This window comes from Passer domesticus, chromosome 15 (genome assembly GCF_036417665.1).
Source record: "Passer domesticus isolate bPasDom1 chromosome 15, bPasDom1.hap1, whole genome shotgun sequence".
Taxonomy (NCBI): domain Eukaryota; kingdom Metazoa; phylum Chordata; class Aves; order Passeriformes; family Passeridae; genus Passer; species Passer domesticus.
This window is the reverse complement of record NC_087488.1, coordinates 15,786,102-15,805,588: the sequence shown is the minus strand read 5'-3', so window position 1 is coordinate 15,805,588 and position 19,487 is coordinate 15,786,102. Positions and strand designations below refer to the sequence as shown.

Sequence of the window (19,487 nt, the reverse complement as noted above, 5' to 3'; positions counted from 1 at the left end):
TTCCAGAAATGGGAGCAACACCTACCTTGATTCTGGGGTGCTCTGGAATTCTCCAGAGTCCAGGCCAAGCAGGGACCTTGTCCCTGTTCCAACGCTTGTAGTGATGGTCACCAGCTTGTTACCAACCAGCCACGTCTTGGTCCTTCCTCCAGCCAGCAGAAACTCCCCCACGGGAGACCTGGGAACACATTTGGGATGAAGATTCCTCAGGAGGCAGAGAACAGAGCTGGTGCCATTCACCCTGCAGGAGGTGCTGCCTGCTCTCCTTCTTTACACAGTATTTGTGCCACCCCCTTGGCTGCCACATCCCTGTTATCCATCAGGATGAGGGACGAGCTGCTGCAGCACACTGGGATTACCCTGCAAGGACATGGAGCAAAGCCCTGCTCCCAGACCTTCAGGGCATCTCCTCCAGACAGCTCCAGGCTGAGGCAAAGGCTGCTTCTCTCCAGTGGATTTGACAGAGCCACTGAATGGTCTGGGTTGGGAAGAACCTCAAAGCCCATCCAGTGCCATGCAGGGACACCTTCCACCATCCCAGGCTGCTCCAAGCCCCATTCAGCTGGCCTGGAACACTTCCAGGGATGGGGCATCCTCTGGGAAATCCATTCCAGGGTCTCACCACCCTCACAGGAAAAAAAATCCTTCTCAGTATCCCACCCAGTCCTGCCCTCTGGCAGTGGGAAGCCATTCCCTGTGTCCTGTCCCTACACCCTTTGTCCCCTGTCCCTCTCCAGATCTCCTGGAGCCCCTTCAGGCACAGGAAGGGGCTCTGAGACCTCACCACAGCCTTCCCTCATCTCACCTCCTTTTTAGGCAGGATTTTATCAGTGAGGAAAGGCTTCAGAGCCTGAGCCTGCCAGAATCCCAACATTTTTCCACTAATGAAGTGAAACATGAACCTGAATCCCAGCCCTGTGTCCCTGCCCCTGACTGACCTCTTGGGCACAGCGGTGAAGTTGGAGAAGACATATCGAGCCATCATGTCCAGGCAGGTCTCTGTCAGCTCCAGGTGCAGGTTCTTCAAGTTGTCATCAGCCTGAGCCATGGAGTTTTCATCTGCAGAGCCCAGGCTGGAGCTGGTGATGGACGTTTGGATGCGGCTGGAAGAGAAAGAGCCCAGGTGAGACCGCAGCACGTCCCCGTCCCACAGGCGGCGGGACACAGCCCCTGCTCTGCATGCACGTGCCAGCCAGCACACCCAGGCCTCGGGAAACAGATTTTGGGGTCAGCCTCGTGCTGTGCCTCCCAGGTTGTCGCTGCAGGAGGTGATTTTCTCTGGAGAGGCTCCAGTGCCAGCTGGCCAGGCCAGCCCTCTCTGACCCGTGGGCAAGTGCACCAAGCAAGGGGCGAGTGGCAGCTCTGAGCTCCTGATCTATGCTGAGGGCAAGCATCCCATGACCAGCACCAGCTTCCCAGGCAGCAGGTTGCCCATGAGCCAGAAGCTGGGGGACTCCAGACTTCACTTTATAATCCTGTGGTTTGCTTTTTTTCTCTGTTGCATCTCTTCCGTATATTGTTTTTTTTCCCCTCCAAATTCAATAGCTACATAAAACCTAATTTAACTTGAAATAGGAAAAAACATTGCACTCTGAACAGGAAACTGGCACAAGAATAGAGACAAGGTCTGCCTTCAAATCAGCCAAATCAGCAAAGCAGTTTAAAACCATTTCTATTTTAGGCTGGACTGCAATATTTTATAAAAACAATTCCTTATGTCACTGTAATACAAACTAAGCTGAGGCACAGCCAAAATTGTTATCATGTGGCAACTTCTTTGACTTCATTAAGGACAATTATCTGAACTTTTTGTGCTACCATTTACATGGAAAGGCAAGAGAAGAAAATCACCTCATGATTAATGGGGAAATCAGAGAATCCTGGAAGGGTTTGGGTTGGAAGGGACATTAAAGCCCATCCAGTGCCACCCCTGCCATGGCAGGGACACCCTCCACAGTCCCAGGCTGGCCTTGGGCACTGCCAGGGATCCAGGGGCAGCCACAGCTGCTCTGGGCACCTGTGCCAGGGCCTGCCCACCATGCCAGGGAAGGATTTCTCCCATAACATGAAGTGTCAGAATTTTAATTGCAATTCAGTCATTTCAGCCTCTCTCCCCCAAACACCACATAGAGCTAAAAACAAAACAACAAAAAAAAACCAAATCAAGTTCCACTGACAGCATTCCCACAGGTTAAGGCACAAATCTTCAGGTTCAGCAGTTTAATACTCAAGGGAAGTGATCCAGAAATATGTTTTAAAAACTGGCATCAATTATTTCACATCTTTCATTGGAGCAGATCAATGCTTGCCATCAAAACCTGTCAGTCAATCAAATCAATCTCTGAAATCAAATGTTGTTTTCCTTAGCTGTGAAAGCAACAATTCATATGGGCTGAGCACACCCCTCACTGCTCTCTGGAAAGACAAATCCAGGTTTTTCATGGCATCATTCTTGAGACCAGGACACTTCAGAAGGCCACTATTCCTCCTAGACTGGAAGGAGGGCTCTCCATGACTTTGCAGAGTTCCAAAGGCTCTCCTGAATCAAACCCCTGCTTGAGAGGCTCAAGTTTTAGTGAGCTGTACCCAGGCTTCTCACTTGTGCAGAATGCAACCTTTTTCCTTTTTTTGTGTGCGAGTTTTTTTGTTTGTTTGGGTTTTCTTTTCCCCTTCACCACCTTTACTTTGAGAACAGAATCTTTCACTGCTAAAGCACCAGAGAACGTGGCAAGGTGACCACAGACAGCCAGGGTGTGGCGTGGCCTTGGGAAGCCTCGGGATGCTTTCCCAAAACCCCCGCCTGGGGCTGAGGCTGTTTTTTTCATGGGATAACCAAGTCATGCAAGCATCCCACATGCAAATCCACCCTGCTTCCACCCACCCTCGCAGCAAAACCTCCAAGGGCCCAGCTGCCCTTGGATTGTCCCCATCCAAAGTGCCTCTACCTGCGGACCACATGTTCAGACACACTGATGCTGCGGGATCGGAAGGCATCAACTGCAGAGGGTTCTTTCAGCTCTTTCACTGGAGGAGAGTTATTCAAGCCTTGCTTTGCATTTTTGGCTAGTCTTAAACTACTATGTGGAGAAGCACCAAGCCCCAAAAGAGGTCACAGAAGGGAGGAAACCATTGTAGGGATGTAGGTTGAAAGGTCACAGTCACAGGGTCAATATTGGGGGATCCCGGAGGGTGATGGAAAATAAAACAAATGCCAAAAAAAAAAAAAAGGGAAACAAAAATTAAAACATACAAACAAGCAGAGCTGAAAGCATTAAAAAGACAAACCACATTTTGAAAACAAGATTTTAAATGTGCTACAAAACAAATGAAATTAGTACAAGTTAAAAGAAAAAAACTGGTTGAAATGACAGTTGGAATACTGGGCTGTTCAGCAAAGGCAAGGGCACCTGAGGGCTCCCTGGGCACAAAGTCCTCAAGGCTGAGGAGTTTTGTGCCCTTCAACCCCCTCTTGTGTTGCCCCAACTCACCATGACTCAACACCTGAGGGCTTCCACAGATCCTAAAAAGCTTTACCTGGACTAGGTTGCAGCAGTTTTTAATAGAGACAGGGACCACAACACCCATCTCTGTCCCCACTAAGCCTGGCCCAAAGCTGAGCTTTCCCCCAAGTCACAACACACCCCTCAGCCCAGCTGGAGGCCCTGGGGACCCTGAGCCCCTGTTCCAGACCCTGCCACCCTGCAGAGCCCCCAAACACCCTGGGGATGCTCCTGTGCCACCCCAGCTGCCTCAGCCCGGGCTCCAGGGAACCCCCTGGGCTCTGGGCTGGCACAGAAAGGAAATTACTGTGCACACTGGCAAGTGCCAGGAACACGTGGGAGATGACAGCAATTAAGATCCAAGAGGCACTTTAATTAGTCACTGAGATGCACGCCAGGCTCGGGGCTAATTTGGGCAGAACAGTTGGTCCAGCAGCTCCCATCCCCAGGGATGAAATGCAGGCACTAATTTAACCCTTCTGGCTCTTCCTAAACACAAGTTGTTTGCCATCCTCATCTCAGTGAGCTCTTACATCTCAGATTGCCACCTGGTAGGACCAGAATTTCTTTGTCCTTCTCCCAACAACCTCTCCCAGATCACTTTTGGCCACAACTGCTGCAGAGAGCACAGGCTCATGCTCAGGGACCATCACCTGCACCAACATCAGGACACCCAACAGCCCTGGGAACTGCTGGGATTGTTATCCCTTGGAGCACCCAGCACCTCAGCTATGGCAGGGAAACATTCTTTGGGCTTCAGGACTGAAAACCAAGCCCAGAAGCTTCTCAGGCAAGGAAACTGGAATCTGCTCCAGGCCCTTCCTCTGTGCCCTGGCCAGAATCCATGCTCAGCCAGACCCAGAGGCAGGGGCATCCTGCTATTCCAGTGCCTGAGTACAGCCACACTCCTCAGCAGAGATTTCTGTGGAAAGTGATCCAGCAAAAGCCTTTAGAGACAGTAGTATTCCAACCTGGTAGAATTTAACAAGTTTCTTAGGGGGGAAAAATAAAATAAAAAAAAAAAAAATATTAGTTGGATTTCTAATTGGAGAGATGAGTGTCAAAAGGCTTCTCTTCCAAGTTTCTGGATGAAAGAGGAGGAGATGGGAGAGATGCAACACAACACAAGGTTTACAGCTGCAGCAGCAGGGCAGGGATGGTGTTTCTGCATTGCAAGACTCTGCTGCAGCCTTGCAGGTGAAGTAGAGGCACTTTCCCCAGGGCTCAGATGCCACCATGTGCTCACTGCTCACAACACTGAAGCAAGTTAAGTGAACCAATTTAGGTAATCCCTGCAGGTAAAAGGACGTTGGAGAAACCCTGAATGCCTTCCAAGGAATATCTTCCTCCCCTGGCAAACGTTACTTTGAATGACTGCTGGTAAGAAACGCTCTAACTTCTGAAGGCTTTGCTTAAAACTGTCATGATGGCTTCAAAAATTCAAAGAAAAAAAGGGATTGGGACATCCAGACAGACAGAAAGCAGCTGTGTGCCAGCAGGGCACTGACCTGCCTGGGAACACCATGGAAAAACACAGTACTGGCTCTCTAATCTATCCAGGTCGTTGATCACAACCATTTCTCTGGCAATCATCTGACAATGACTCGTTACAGATCACTCATCAAAAGGAGTTCACACTGAACAATCCACATGAAATGGATTCTGTTATCTCTGGTGTTACCCTCTTCTCTCATCTCTGGTACCACTGCACTGACACACCCCAACCTGACACAAGTGCTGGTTTTCAGAAGTGAACACCAAAAAGGCTGCAGGACAGGCAGTGCTGCCTCAGCTGCCCCACCAGGCTGCCAGCCTGGCTGGATCCCAGCTTCTCACCAGCCTCATTTGTCTTTGACCTAAAGAGGTTTACTTTGCTTGCTTACTGCCCTGCCAGAGGGGGATCACCACACCCAGCCTCCCCCGGGGACACGCAGGGGAGCAGGGAACACCAAACCCTGCTGGGGTCCAGGAGAATTTACCTCTTTGGCCTCTCATTGAGGCTGGTGCTGCGAGCCCTGAAGCTGTCCTTCTCTGGGGTGTCATCAAAGGACAGGAGCACGTTGGAGCGCAGGCCCTGTGGGGACAAGAGGTGACAACGTGAGCCTCAAAACCTGCAACTCAAAGCACGAGCGCTCACAGAGATGCTGCCAAGAAAACCAGAATTCTGCTGGCTTCAAACAGAACCTTTAAAGATCTCAGGTTAGTTTTGATCAGTCGGGGCTCCTGAGTGCTGCTGGACTGAGCAGTGCCATTACCTTGGTGATGTAGGGGACGAAGTCCTTGCGGAAGGGCAGGCGGCAGCGGATGAACCACATGGCAATCACGTGGTGGGCCAGGCACACGATGTACTGGTTAAACCTGCAGCAGCAGAGACACCCACAGCTCAGTGTGCACTGCTCAGCCTGGCACACAGAACTGCTCCTTCACCTACTCAAAGTGTAAAGGAAAAAAAAAAAAACTCAAAAATTCTGTTCGAGAAAAACAGGTTTTTGTCCAAGGTGACGATGTCCTAGAATTGTATCATTGAATTACAGAATGGTTTGGGTGGGAAGGGATCTTAGAGATCATCCAGTTACAGCTGCCACTATCCCTGGTTGCTCCAAGCCCCATCCAACCTGGTCTTGGACATTTCCAGGGATCCAGGGGCAGCCACAGCTTCTGTGCCAGGGCCTCCCCACCCTCACAGGGCAGAAATATCCCTTCCTCAGGAAAAGCCTGGTGACACCAGAATGAGCAACATCCTGTGGATAACCTTGAGCCAAAAACACAAGTAAAGGCTTTCCAAGCTCCCAGTGTCACAGATGACAGAAGCACACTGCTGTGGCCTTACTTGGAGGGGTTTGTGTAGGGCAGGGAGATGGCGAAGACGCTGGCGTACTGCTCTGCCGCGAAGTTCCGGTACAGGTGGGGCAGCCTGGCCAGAGCTGCAACAGTCCAACAGCAAAACAGCACAGGTGAGCCCTCAACACAGCCCTTCAACACAACCCTTCCACATCCCAACTCCCTTTAACTTCTAAATTTTTGGTTTCTTCTGAATGATCAGTGACACGGAAGTTAAAATCACGTCATGCAAGGAGAAGAAAGCAGCTCGTATTTCCATATGGCTGCACGGCACAGAGTGTGTTTCTCTCTTCAGAGCAAGAGCTTCATACAGAAAACTTGTAACAAATGAGGTGATCCAACATTTATAACCTGAGCAAAGGCATCACAGTGCATTCCATATGACCAACACCATCAAACCCTCCCATTCCACACAAAACCCACAACTACAGAAACCAAAAAGAAGACCATCACGACTTACTTGACAGAAATTCCAGCAGGGGGATTGCCATGTTGGCTGTGGCAGAAATGTGGGTGAGTTTGACGATGAGGACGGGCAGTGCCTTGATGATGATGTCGGGCATCTCCACGCTGCAGACCGACAGTGCCACCACGCACTGGTTGGCGCAGCGGTAGATGAGCCCGTGCTCCAGGCAGTACACGATCTCACGCTGCCAGAGCAGGGAAACACTCAGCACACCAAGAACAGCCTGACAGCACCTCCTGACTCCTGGCAGCACCCCAGAACAGCCTGCAAGGCACCCCTGCTGCTGTGTGTGGCACAGCTCAGTGCTAACACTGAGCTTTAATAGCGCTGCAGATACCCCAGGCCAAACTCTTATCAGGGAGCTCCAATCAAGTAGGTAGTTGAGACTTTAAGCTCCTGATTTAACAGAAATTTTGTGTTTATAAGGTCTTATTGCAGAGGGTAAAGTCACTCAGTGACCTGTGAGGTGTGAACCCACAGTTAATCATACATGGAGTCACCAAAGGGTTTTTTCACCCCAAATTCAGCAGATGCAGCACTTCCCAACAGCAAAGGGCAGTGCTGCCTTGCACTCCTGTCTCCCAACCAGCTCCCAGGCAACACCATACCCTACTCTGCCCTCCTGCAGCCTCCCCTCTCCCCCACACCTGCTTGGCCTTGTCCAGGTAGTTGTGGTAAGAGATCAGAGCCGTCAGCACGGGGACCACAGCCAGGTGCAAATCCGTGCGGGAAAAGCCTTCGGGGGTCCCGTGGAGCCGGTCCGTGGTCTTCTTGTCTGTGAGCTGACACACCACACAGCCAGTCAGGGCAGCTCTCACCAAAACCCCCTTGAAAGGCAGCTGAAGGCACTGCCCACAGCTCCCCAACACCTGTATGTATATATATATTCATATACATGCATTAAAACACACAGTTATTACCTGCTCTGTACCTAGAACAACACTCACCAAAAGAGAGGGTGAGTGAGGATTAACAACCAGCCTGCTAATCTTTAAAATATTAATCTGAAGCCAAAAAAAGCATGCAAAAATCCCCTCCAAGCAAGCCAAGGAGCTGGGGACTGTGCCTCAGTGGCATTACCATGTAGCTCAGTGCAGAGGCCAGCTGGTCTATGTTGCAAGGAGAAGTTAAAAATAGCACTTTATAGCGGAGGGACTCGGGTAATTTGTTGAGAACCAATTTCAGCACCTTCCAGTCTGTCTCCTGCAAAGACAGAAAATGTTAAGGTTGAAAATTTTTTTGCATGATTTCACTTGAGTTTGGAAGATCAATCAAATTGCAGACAGTGTGTCATTTCCTAGGCACTTGTAGGTCTTGTCGTGGTTGATACAGAAAAAGAAGTGGCATTTAGCTGTCACAAGTTTCTCCCAGTCTGTCACCCAGCTCTAGGTGCAATATTGGCACCACAAACTGCAAGAGAAATTATATTGGGATCTGACAGCCAGAATCCAATCCTCCTAAGCACCAGCACCAATTAACTCAGAGCAAGTGGAGCCCTCAGCACAGAACTGTGTCCAATGCCACCCTCAGGAACAATTCCTATTTAGTTTATTGGTGATGAAACACTCACAAAGTCTCAAAACACCTCACAAACTCGCAGTGGGAGAGGTTTTAATTCCAAATGTCCTTTCAGAAGCAGGATGGCTTCCTGGATCTTGTTTACCAAGCACAGCTTTGGCCCTTGCCTGCTCTGAAGCAGTGAAAGCCGTGCTCATTTCCTGAAGAGCTGGACTGCTGCTCCCACTGGTGGCTGTGAAGCTGCACAGTCACAGCCAGATTTTGAGCAGGAGGAGCAGAAACTGCTTTTCAGGATTTATTTAAGAACTGTGGCTGGAATTTGACAGGCAGCTGGTGCCAGGAGGGGACACGAGGATGCCAGGAGGGGACAGAAAGATGCCAGGAGGGGACACAAGGATGCCAGGAGGGGACACAAGGATGCCAGGAGGGGACATACCTGCTTCAAACACTGCAGGAGGACCCCAAAGACCATGGAGTAGGGCAGGTGTCCCACCCGGACGGTGGCACCCTGGGAAGGCACACTGGGGCTGCCTGAAGGTGGGGACAGGGTGCCAGGGGGTTTTTTCTCAGAAGCCCTCTTCTCTGCCTCTCTGCAACACAGAAAGGGAGAAAAATACATGTAATTTTCACAGCTTGTTCATGTGACCTACAGCACCACCCTGTTTGGGAGCCAGGTTAAAGACTGACCAATATAATCTGCATTTTCAGTTTTAAAAAGCACTGGATTGCCCAGCAGACAAACTGCCTTCAGCCAATTTGATCAATGAAGGGTTTTTATATCTAATTTAGGCAGATACCTTTTGGGGTGTGTTACAGAACTTTAGACAAGCTATACAATTAAAACTAGCCACATTTGTACAAATCATTGAATCAAATTCAGTGCGGAACTGGCTTGAGACAAAAAAATTGTACTTTTTTTCGGGAAGCTTTGTGAGCAGGAACTTAAATTTCATGTCTGAGATTGAGAGCTCTGCAGGTAAGTGATTTGTAAGAACAGTTCACCAATGACTTACTGGTTCAGACAGTCCTAGGCTGTAACTACAGACTGGTCCAGGATTTGGAAGATTTAGAAAAACTGCAGATTGCTACTGATGAAATATAAAGCTTAGCACACAATTCAGTTTGGAAAACAGCTTTTTAAAAATAAAAGATAAATTAAGAAGTGTCCAAGGCCAGGTTGGGTGGGGCTTGGAGCACCCTGGGACAGTGGAAGGTGTCCCTGCCATGGCAGGGGAGGCACTGGATGAGCTTTAGGGTTCCTTCCAACTCAAACCACTGTGATTTTCTTTTGCCTGACACAACAAGAAACCTACACAAAATCACAGAGGCAGTAGGGGCTGAACCTCACTGCTCCATCCTTGTTGGACAGGCCCAGGCGGTGCAGGGAGTCAGCTCGGAGCATCAGCAGGAAATCAAACACCTGCAACAGGGGAGACACTGGAGTCACTCAAACCCCGAGCCACTGCCATCCTCTCCCACCCCCACACGGCATTTTTCCAGGTGCTAAAGGATTTTTAAGAGATGCCACGGCTAGTTCTGCAGGAGGCATCACACTGCATTTACCGTGTGAGCCAAGGAACATTTAATTCTAATTCTTGCAAGTTCCTGAGCACCCAGACCCCAGGTGGCAGCAGGAATCCCAGAGGGTTTGCAGCTCTGGGAGCTCAGGGGCTGCTCCTACCTGCAGCCTGATGCTGCTGGCCACGGGCAGGCTGTAGGAGTAGATGTAGTGGCGCTGCACGTGCTGGATCAGCATCTCGTAGACGCGCGTGGCGTGGCTGGAGGGCAAACTGTACAGCTTGGTCTGCAGGCACAGAAACACAGCCCAGCCCCAGGGCTCCGTCACACACCTGGGGCTGCACTGCCAGCTCCAGCAGAAACGCAGCAAGAACTTCATCCTCAGTGTGACATCAACAGGGGGCTCTGGAATTGACCTCTGCAAAGAGCCAGCTGCTCTTCACCTCAGCCCAGGACATGCTGCCCAAGCACAGCAGATCTGTTAAATCTATTCAAGGTTATCACCTCCTCCTTTCTGCTAATTTATGGCCACATCCTCCCTCCACACAGGAAAGTGTGCTCATCTGGGCTGTACAGTGGGAGTTAAGAACATACAACACTCAGCAAACAGTCCCACAGTGCTCAAATTCAAAGGACTGACCAAAACAATATAAAGTTAAAAGTCAGAGTATTTAGTAGTGGGAGAAGCATTATCTAAAAAACAAGTCCAGCAGAAGGGCATCATGAACAATCTGTGTTTAATGCTCTGCAGCATTTACCTGAAGTATTATCAGGAGCCCAAGAACTGCTGTCTTGACATCCTCCAGAGAAGCTGAATATGACAGCAAGTCCCTCTCTTCCAGCTCAGAAGGGGATGACAGAGAATGTGCAGCCACCTTTGAAAGAGAAAAGCAGCACGTGGTTTACACCTGCAGCACATCCTTTCTGTATTTCCATGCTGGAAGGGAGGGCAGCCTCAGGAAGTCAGCTCTGCTGGGACAGCTGCCAGCCCTGGAGGTTTCACTCACCTTCTCGATGATATCCAGCAGGCTGTTGAAGTGGTGAGTGTTGCAGCCCTCAGCCAGGTCCACCAGCAGCTGGGTGGCCAATTTTCGGACCTGATGGTCTTTATCCTCTGGGATGTGAGCCAGCTGGGAGATCACCACCAGGTTTATCAGCTCTTCCTGCAAGAGGACAGACCCTCTAAGCTGTCAGGTGTTCAGCACGTTAGAGAAAGAATTGCAAACAAAAGAATTCAGCTGTTCTGGTACCAGGCTTGCTCCTCCACTGCTTCATCCCTTCACCTCCTCTTCCATCCAACAGGTGTTTCTGTCTGCCATCCCTCCAGATATTTGTGACTTTTACTGAACTTTTCAGCACTTTAGGTTTTGTCTGTCCTAGAGATTTGACAGCCCAGGCTCAAACAGACAAGAGAGCTCCAGGCCTTGGTTTTTTGAGAGAGAGAGAGGAAACACTAACAGCTTCATGTTTTCACAAATCTTGAATGAATCCAAGGAGCATCTCTGCCCCTTCCTGCCCTCTGACACTTTGGGCACATCCTGAGGAGATCAAGATATCCCTGGAGCTCTTCCCTGACTTCTCTCTCACAGTTTCCATCTTGGACAGAAATTAAATTGTAAGCACCAAGACCAGTCACTGCTCAATATGTCCAGTCCCCATCCTCTTACAAAGCTTTTAAATCAGCTTTGCACCTCTCACATCGACTGTCAATTCTTCCAAAACAAAATAGACATGGAATTAAGCTTTAAAACAGGGAAGCCAAGACACAGCCAGGTCTGCCCTCAAAACCCAGCAGCTCCCACTGCAAATTGCCCATTCCTGTATCCAGCTAAGGACAAACAGGGGCAAATCCTCCCACAAGCATCCCAAAGAAACAGCTCTGTGTGGGTGAGATTTAGAGCCCAGGGCTGTGCCTTCCCCATGGGCAGAGTCTGGGACCTGAAACCCCCAGGAAAATGTGCCCAGCAAAGGCTTTCCCCCCACCTGGGACCCCAGCAAACACCCACCTCATAGAACTGTCTGTTGATGCTCAGCACAAAGGACAGCACATCCAGAACCTTGATCCTAACAGCACTGCGGCTCTCGTTCCTAAAACAGGAAAAGCAAATCCAAAATGAGAAAATGAGCAAAATAAGAGTTGCTGGTATTTAGGGAATGGGAGAAAGAAAAGTAAAACTAAAGGAAAATAAGAAACTTATTCAGAGTTGGAACAGTGAGTGTGAGAGATCAGCTGAGCCCTGAGTTAATGTCTCTATACCTGAAATCAGATTCAAAACAATTGGAAATTCAAATCCCACTTCAGCTTTTACTCCTTCTGCAGACCTGTAATTGCAGCTTTCCCATTTCCAATCCAAACTAGGAAGCACAAGTCAGAAGAACAAGTGCTTTGGTGAGCAAATTTAAAACCAAACACATGGCACTGAGGAAGAGCTGCTCTTTGGCAGCGTTTCACAGAGGAGACAGAAGTTTGTTGTTGCTCTGTGTTGATGTTTCAGAGCACAGGATCCCTTAGGGAGCACCAATTCCAAACCAGATAACTGGAATACTGGATAACCATATGCAATCCTAATGCTTAACAGGAAAATCTTGTTTGGTGTCAGAACTACAAAGTGCTGTGGAGTGGAACACAACTGCCTAAGCTAATTGGAATAGTATTGAATGGAATGAAAGAGAAGAAGAAAAAAGCAGCATAAAGAACTCAGTGGAAAGCTTTTCTTCTGTTCCATAAGTCCTTTCATGTGCTCTGCCCTGGGACTACCACACTTCTCAGCAGCCACTTACTAACTTAGAACTTCAGAATGTTAGAACTTCAGAAAACAAAATTATCTAACATGACAAGGTGGCAAGAAACGCTTGGAAATGCTTCTTGAAAGTAAGAAGTCCCCAAAGTTATGATTCCCTACCTGAAGAATCTCTCCATTAAGAGCTGCAGGTTGTGGATCCAGCCATCTTTGGCAGGGTGGATGGACTGAGCTCTGTATGTTATCAGGTTTAGCACAGAAGATTCCTTCATGGAAAGACCAAGAAACGTTTTTAGTGCACAAGCAAACAAAACAAATCCATTCCCCCAGCATCCTCCATGGGAATGAGGCTCACGGAAGTCCTTGCTGGGATTTTCTGATAATTTCCCATTTTAGGACTCTCAAATTCCAGCTGTAACAGAACAGACCCAAAAGGAGAACAATACTAAAGCCTTACTGGTCTCTGATCAGCACATCTTTCCACCAGCTCAAAAAATCTCTCTTCAGAGCCATGAAAATCATTCTGGTCACAGAGCTCTTCTACTGTGGTCAAAAGATCATGTACAATGGACTTCAGTTCTTGGCTCTCCAGAACCTGAGAAGAGACAAAACCACCCCTGAGAGAGTTCCACCTTGCCAAAAAGCGCTAATCTTAAACACAAACAGAAAACTCAGAGAAGCACAGCAGTGAGAACTGGGCTAAGCCTTTCCCAGGTTCCATTTCCCCACGGTGCACAGAGAGATCCCTCTGCAGAAGGATTTATGGCAAAGCCTTGGGACTGAAAGCACAGCCAGGCAGGCCCAGCACCCACCTGCAGCTGCTGCAGCAGCCTCTCCATGATGTCCAGCAGGATGTCCCAGGTGACAGCCTGCAGCCCCTTGCCATATTTCTTGATGAGGCGTGTGATGGACAGAACGATCTCGTAGGACACGACGGCGTTGGGACAGGTCATGGCCTGGGAGCCAAAGCACTTCAGTCACTGAGCAGGGGGGGAGCAGAGCCCACAAACCCTCTGCACCCAAATGCAACACGCCTCATGAATTAGGAAATCAGCCTGGAGGCCTGAGATAAATCCATCTGAGTCTCTGCACACAAAGCACACAGCACAGAGCCACCTTCTCAAAGCAGTTCTGCTCTCCTGCAAGCAGCTGTGGCTCAGATGGCAGACACAGCCCCATCCTACAAGGGGATTAAAGCCAGTAATTCCTGCTGGAGGCACTCAGATGAGGAAATTTTGAGAGCTCTGAGGCTTCCCCTGGAGACACCGTCCCTCACTTTTTGTACCACCCACTGAGAAGAGTGAAAGTTGTTGCTTTGTATTTTATTTTTTAAGGCCAAGTACCCACAATGTAGGTATTTGCTAGAAAGGATTCAGACTTTGCTTTTCTGGCCAAAGATATGTGAGGAGGAGGCCTCAGCTAGAGATATAAATCTTCCTGTTTTACTGTTTCTCCTTGCTTCACCCCACACCCAATTTCTCCCTCTTGTCCTCCAGGCCTACAAAGATCTCTTTGGTGTAGGGGGCCACATTTTTGGTTTAAATTTATCCAAGTAATTAAGAAGTTCCCCCAGCATCCCAGCCTACCTTGAGGAATGAAGGCAGCACTGAAGTGGGGGAGTTCCTGAGGGAATTGAGGCGATGAGCCCCCCACAGAGCCATCCCAACAAAGAACACAGCTCCTCTCAGCAGGGCTGCATCTGCCATGTAGGATCTAAGGACAGGGAGAGGGAAGATTCAGACCATGCCACAATTATTTCAGCATACAAAGTCAACAGGAATATGCACTGTCCCAACAGGAATTCCCAGCTGTTACACATCAGGGCCTTGCACAGCAATGGCCAAACATGAAAAGCAGAAAATCATTCACCACAACTTTAAACAGAGGGAAATTAAATTCAGAAAAGCCCTAAATGAGCACTTCAGCAGCACAACTAGAAAGGGAAATTATTTCTAAGCACCAGAACCTTCAGCTTGTCCTATTGAGGCTGGTGACTCCCCATGTGTCTCACCAGGCCCCTGCTGAGCTCCTTGGATTTGTGGATCCTCCTCCCTTACCTGTCTTCCATGATCCTGCACATGTTGTAGATGGCACTGTGTCCCAGGTGAGTCCCCAACAGGTTGCGCATGAGCTGCAAATCCAGAGAGAACACCTCAATCCCCAGAGTTAAAACACTCACAGTTAAAATTCAGTAACCTAAACACGAGTTTAACTGGCCGTGCTGCTGGAGTAAGTGTGTCCTGCCCTTCCCAAGCAGGACAGGAGCTGTCACAGCAGCTGAAATCCCACGGACATGACACGACTTGCACTAACGAGGTGCTGATCCCTCAGCACTTCAGCAAGTTTTCATTTGAATTACTCTTAAACCCAAGCTGAAACTGGTGGCAGATGTGCCCAGGTAAGTGTGGCACTTCCTCCAGGAGTGAATTCGTGAAAGCAGGCAGGGTTTCTGACCTTCCAGCAGGGCTCACAGAGCTCCTTCACGTTGATGGTGCGGCACAGGGTGATGATGAACACGGGCAGGTTCTCCGAGGGCAGGCAGTTGTAACAAACAACTGCATCCAGGACTTGCAAGGAGATCTTTGGGAAAGGGAAAAAAAACTGATTGTACACTTCCGTGTGAATCAACCAGGACAAATCCTCGCCTGGCACATCCAGGAAATCTTCTGGAAGTCAAAGGGATGAAGATATTTTTGGGGTTTTTTTGTTGTTGTTTTTAAAAAGTACTGTCAATTCATTTATCAAATTGATTAATGCTCTGTTTGCTTTGGAATAAATTAGTGGTGTATGAGATTTACTGGCTTACAACTAACACAATATTGCATCAGCTCTCTTGAAAGATGAGAATAAACCCAGGGTCTGATGATCTGATTTTGTTTGTAAAAGTTACAAAGAACTTCAAAGAGTCCAGCAGTACTAAAAGAAACTCAGATCACTGACCTCTATGTCCATAGATGATGAAGTCTGAATGCACAAGAGGCAGATCTTGCTGTTAAGAGAGAACATTTAATTAGAATTGTTTGCTCCACATGATTTTAGGCAAATTACAAAGAGCCAGAACAGTCAGGTTAATTGCCATGCTATTTAACTCCTCACTGCCCTTGGCAATCTTGGGTGACAGCCCAAGGGACAATGAGGTCTGCAATCTCTTTTATAAAGTCAAAGGGAGACTTAAATGCAGCTCAGGTAATGCAACAGCACAGACCCTTGTGAGACCAAGCAATGCAAACAGGCCCACCCCATGGAATGGGAATGGGAGAAGCACATTTAAACGAAAACAGATCTGAACACCACAAGAAATGAAAATCAAATATTTGTCAGAAATCACCTAGGACGAAACAGATCCAGATGGGGACAAAAAATATCCCAGTTGTCTGTATATTGATCTGCAACTTCCTCTGTAATTTACCAGGAATAAGCAGGTAGGAGTTAAAAAAAACCAACTTACTGGACCATGTCAGCTACGTAGTCTTCCAGATAGCAGCTGTTGAATTTCACCAGGTTCACCAGAACCAGGAGGAACTCAGAAGTCAGCCCAACATCCATCCACTGGAGCACAAAATCAGCTAAAAAAGGGAAAAAAACTGTTAGCCTTCTACCCAGGAATGACACCACTACCTTCTCCTGTTATCAGTGGGTGTCTCTGCCTGCATTGCTGCCCCCCAGACTGAGGAGGGGCTGGGACAATGCTCACCCAGCTCCTCCTCCAAGTAGGTGATGTAGCGTCCGTTCTCCGTCAGAGCCTTGAACACCTCCAGCCTCTCGTGCAAGTCTTCATTGGAGGGATAATCCTTAATCACCTTGAAAAAATGGGCTCTGAGGATGCCCAGCCTCTCACCCTGAAATGGAAAAAGGGAAAGGGTTAAGGGCTGGCCATTATCAAGGCATAGCTCAGTAATCTTCATGCTTTAAATCAGCTTTTTGTTGAATCAATGCCTTCTCTCTTCATAAGCACCCACCCCTGCTTTCTCATAACACTGAGAATGACAACTTTGGGCTGATTCAGACCCATGTTTGTGCAACACGTTGGGAAATCTGAAGAATTCCTTGTGTGCTGAACTTGGCCAGGCTAGAAGTGTCTCACACAGAACCCTCTGCATACCTGAAACATCAAAACCAGCTGCAAATGGGGACTAGAAGGTCTGGGCAAAGACCACTTAAAATCTGCTGAATTATGCTGAACTTAACCCAAAGTATTTCCTCTTTCTCAAGAACGTTACCCCACACCAGAACAGCTTTCTATGAGTTGTATGAAAAGTTTTGCTACGAGGTCAAACCAAGACTTAAAACCGAAACGCTTCCTCTTCTCATTTACGAGCCAAAATTACAAATATGAACCTTTGCAGGGAAGAGCTCCCTGGTGCTTTTCCCATTCCCCCTGCACAAAGCCACTTTAGGTCAGTGTCCCCTGCCCCATGGGGCTGTTGTCACCTGTCCCTGGACGATGGACTTGAGCAGGTGGAGCACGGCGTGCCTGGCCTCGGCGGGACGCTCCGGCTGCAGCATGTCAGCCACCACCTTCCACACGGCCTCCACGGCGTGCTGCGAGCAGAACAAACCCCAAAACCACAGCAAAAGCGTGAGGCAGCAAAGCCCAGCTCCTCCAGGGTCTGCAGCCAGCAGGGTCACACAGAATTATGGCAATTGATGGCTAAGATGCAGGGGCTCCGTGTGCGCAGTTCTCTGCTCTGAGGGATGCTCACCCAGCTGGGCACACACCCAGCCCAACCCCAGGAGACACCAAATCCAGCCCCACGCCCCAGGAACTGCAATTCCTCACTCCACACTCACTGCAAGTGGGAATGTTTGTGCAGAAGCCTTCACCCAGCTACAAGATGAGTTCAAAACCAATTGGGGGATGGTTATTAACAAGCCAGGATAAGGAAACCTCTCTAAACATCATCTCCCATGAGCTGTCCTGAACATCCCCAGCATTCTCCTTCCAGGAATCCCAACAGGGATCCATCCCCTCTGCTGCAGAGCTGGAAGGCTGGGCAGACTAATTCCCTTTTACAGCACAAAGCAGCCTCTGGGATCACCCATTTTAAAACGCCTCCTAAACAACAGGAGTCCCTTACGACAGTTTGAGAGCTGCTGCTTAAATTTCCATCCTTCCAATACTCACTGAACACTTTAGAACTCACCTCTTCAATTTTTTTGGTTTTTGCCACTTCACAGATTTGACTGATTGCTCGTATCCTGTTACTCAATCCACACTCTATGCTCAGTTCCTGGAAAGAAATGGAGAAACAAGCTAACAGTTTATCTTACCAGAAACACTTATCCATTTCTCCAAGGGGAGAAGGAATTCTGGTCTCCTTCTCCCTTTTTTTGGTATTTTCCTCCTCGTGTGCCAACTATTCTGCTTACAGACTTGTGGTACCAATTACTGGAATCAATTATTTTATTTTTCATTTCCACAGAACCGTAAGGTTTTCATAAAACAGAAACTATTCCCAGCTTGTGGAAACTGCCACCACAGAAACTTCATCAAGCTCAGACTATAAAAAAATCAAGGGGACAGGGAAATAGCCTGTAACCCAATATAACAAGTATCTCCAAAGTATTCAAAGAGTGAATAACTCAAATGCTGGAGTGCAAAGTAGGTGAGCTGTACATCCAGTTCACTAGAGAATGCAGGAGAGGGAATGATGGAGAGGAACTGAGAGCCAAAAAAAACAGGAAAGGAGCAAGGATCCCCTCAGCTGACGTACCCCAGGCACTACCCCACCTTCACTCCACTCAGTTCTCACACCTTGAGTATTTCTGCAGTGATGATAAACTCTGTCTGCTTGCCCTCCGACGACTTGGAACTTCCCCGGGATGTTCCCAGCCCCAGGAGGTTCCTGAACTTCTCCTTCAGCCCGGAATCCTTGCTCTGAGGCTTTGCCATTGCTGCCCAGCGCCGAGGCCCTGCAAACACAGAACAGGGACCTGCTAAGGGAGGCCCAAGGGGAATATTTCAGCAGGAAAACCCCAAGAACAGCACCACACCAGGGCTCTTCCAAAGAGCCTTGAGCCTTTTCCAACACGGGAGAAGCCCAGCACTGAGGAAACACAAGGAGCTTGTGCTGCTCCTGCCTTCAGCACCTGCATCCCCCATGGAACACGGGCCTTTGGGATACCCTTTCCTGGGAGCCCTGAACGCCCAGCCCACCACACAGGCTGATTTTTGCAGGATGCCCACGTGCACACACTTTTGGAGAGTGTGAGCTGGATGTTTGTTCCCAAGCAAAGGCCAAGCACAACGTGCTGTGCTGTCGATGTGGAAGTGAGGAAGAGCTCACAAATCTGAGTGCTGGAACAGCCAAGTGCTGCCATGGCAAGGAAAGATGGGGCAAGAACAGGGATGGCCATCACAACAACAACAACTCCAGACACTGCCTCCCCCTGCCCGACCCACTGTCCCTTGGGGACACGACCCTGCACAACGCCAGAGCCCCAGGGACATCCCACGGCCTTCCCACAGCCTGGCACAGCAATCCCTGCTGCTCCCAGGGGTGCACCACACAGCCTGTCCCTGCATGCCAGGGGACACGCCACGGGCTCTGCCCAGTGCCACCAGGGACACGCCATGGACCCAAATCCAGTGTGACCAGGGGACATGCCATGGGCTCTGCTCAGTGCCACCAGGGACAGGCCACGGGCTCTGCCCAGTGCCACCAGGGACAGGCCACGGGCTCTGCCCAGTGCCACCAGGGGACACGCCATGGACCCAAATCCAGTGTGACCAGGGGACAGGCCACAGGCTCTGCCCAGTGCCACGCCATGGACCCCAGCCCACCATCCCCGGGGACATGCTATGGACCCCAGCCCTGTGTCTCCAGGGACACTCCCACCCTGGGGACCCCCGCAGCCCTGACCCACCCTGGGCGCTGGCACATTGTCCCCTCGCGACCCCCG

General features: G+C 49.4%; 1 protein-coding gene across 6 annotated transcripts in view; it reads right to left on the bottom strand.

The window, feature by feature from the left end:
- The window catches only part of TSC2 (TSC complex subunit 2), a 33,262-nt gene that overhangs the window by 13,053 nt on the left and 722 nt on the right, over positions 1-19,487 (bottom strand). For 2 of the 6 annotated variants that reach the window (XM_064390081.1, XM_064390083.1), the window contains exons 2-28: positions 18,340-18,497; positions 17,729-17,815; positions 17,016-17,126; positions 16,279-16,423; positions 16,033-16,150; positions 15,525-15,573; positions 15,039-15,164; positions 14,642-14,715; positions 14,171-14,297; positions 13,397-13,540; positions 13,042-13,179; positions 12,747-12,850; positions 11,850-11,931; positions 10,851-11,006; positions 10,602-10,718; positions 10,007-10,129; positions 9,639-9,745; positions 8,762-8,915; positions 7,888-8,010; positions 7,455-7,589; positions 6,802-6,991; positions 6,331-6,424; positions 5,756-5,858; positions 5,480-5,574; positions 2,946-3,077; positions 939-1,103; positions 26-178 (exon numbers count right to left, since the gene is read on the bottom strand). In XM_064390081.1, the coding sequence (XP_064246151.1) occupies positions 26-178; positions 939-1,103; positions 2,946-3,077; positions 5,480-5,574; positions 5,756-5,858; positions 6,331-6,424; positions 6,802-6,991; positions 7,455-7,589; positions 7,888-8,010; positions 8,762-8,915; positions 9,639-9,745; positions 10,007-10,129; positions 10,602-10,718; positions 10,851-11,006; positions 11,850-11,931; positions 12,747-12,850; positions 13,042-13,179; positions 13,397-13,540; positions 14,171-14,297; positions 14,642-14,715; positions 15,039-15,164; positions 15,525-15,573; positions 16,033-16,150; positions 16,279-16,423; positions 17,016-17,126; positions 17,729-17,815; positions 18,340-18,477 (3,290 nt within the window). In that variant the 5' untranslated portion in view covers positions 18,478-18,497. The remainder of the gene's footprint in view (positions 1-25; positions 179-938; positions 1,104-2,945; positions 3,078-5,479; positions 5,575-5,755; positions 5,859-6,330; positions 6,425-6,801; positions 6,992-7,454; positions 7,590-7,887; positions 8,011-8,761; positions 8,916-9,638; positions 9,746-10,006; positions 10,130-10,601; positions 10,719-10,850; positions 11,007-11,849; positions 11,932-12,746; positions 12,851-13,041; positions 13,180-13,396; positions 13,541-14,170; positions 14,298-14,641; positions 14,716-15,038; positions 15,165-15,524; positions 15,574-16,032; positions 16,151-16,278; positions 16,424-17,015; positions 17,127-17,728; positions 17,816-18,339; positions 18,498-19,487) is intronic. The other 4 variants (XM_064390082.1, XM_064390084.1, XM_064390085.1 and 1 more) reach the window with 2 other exon arrangements.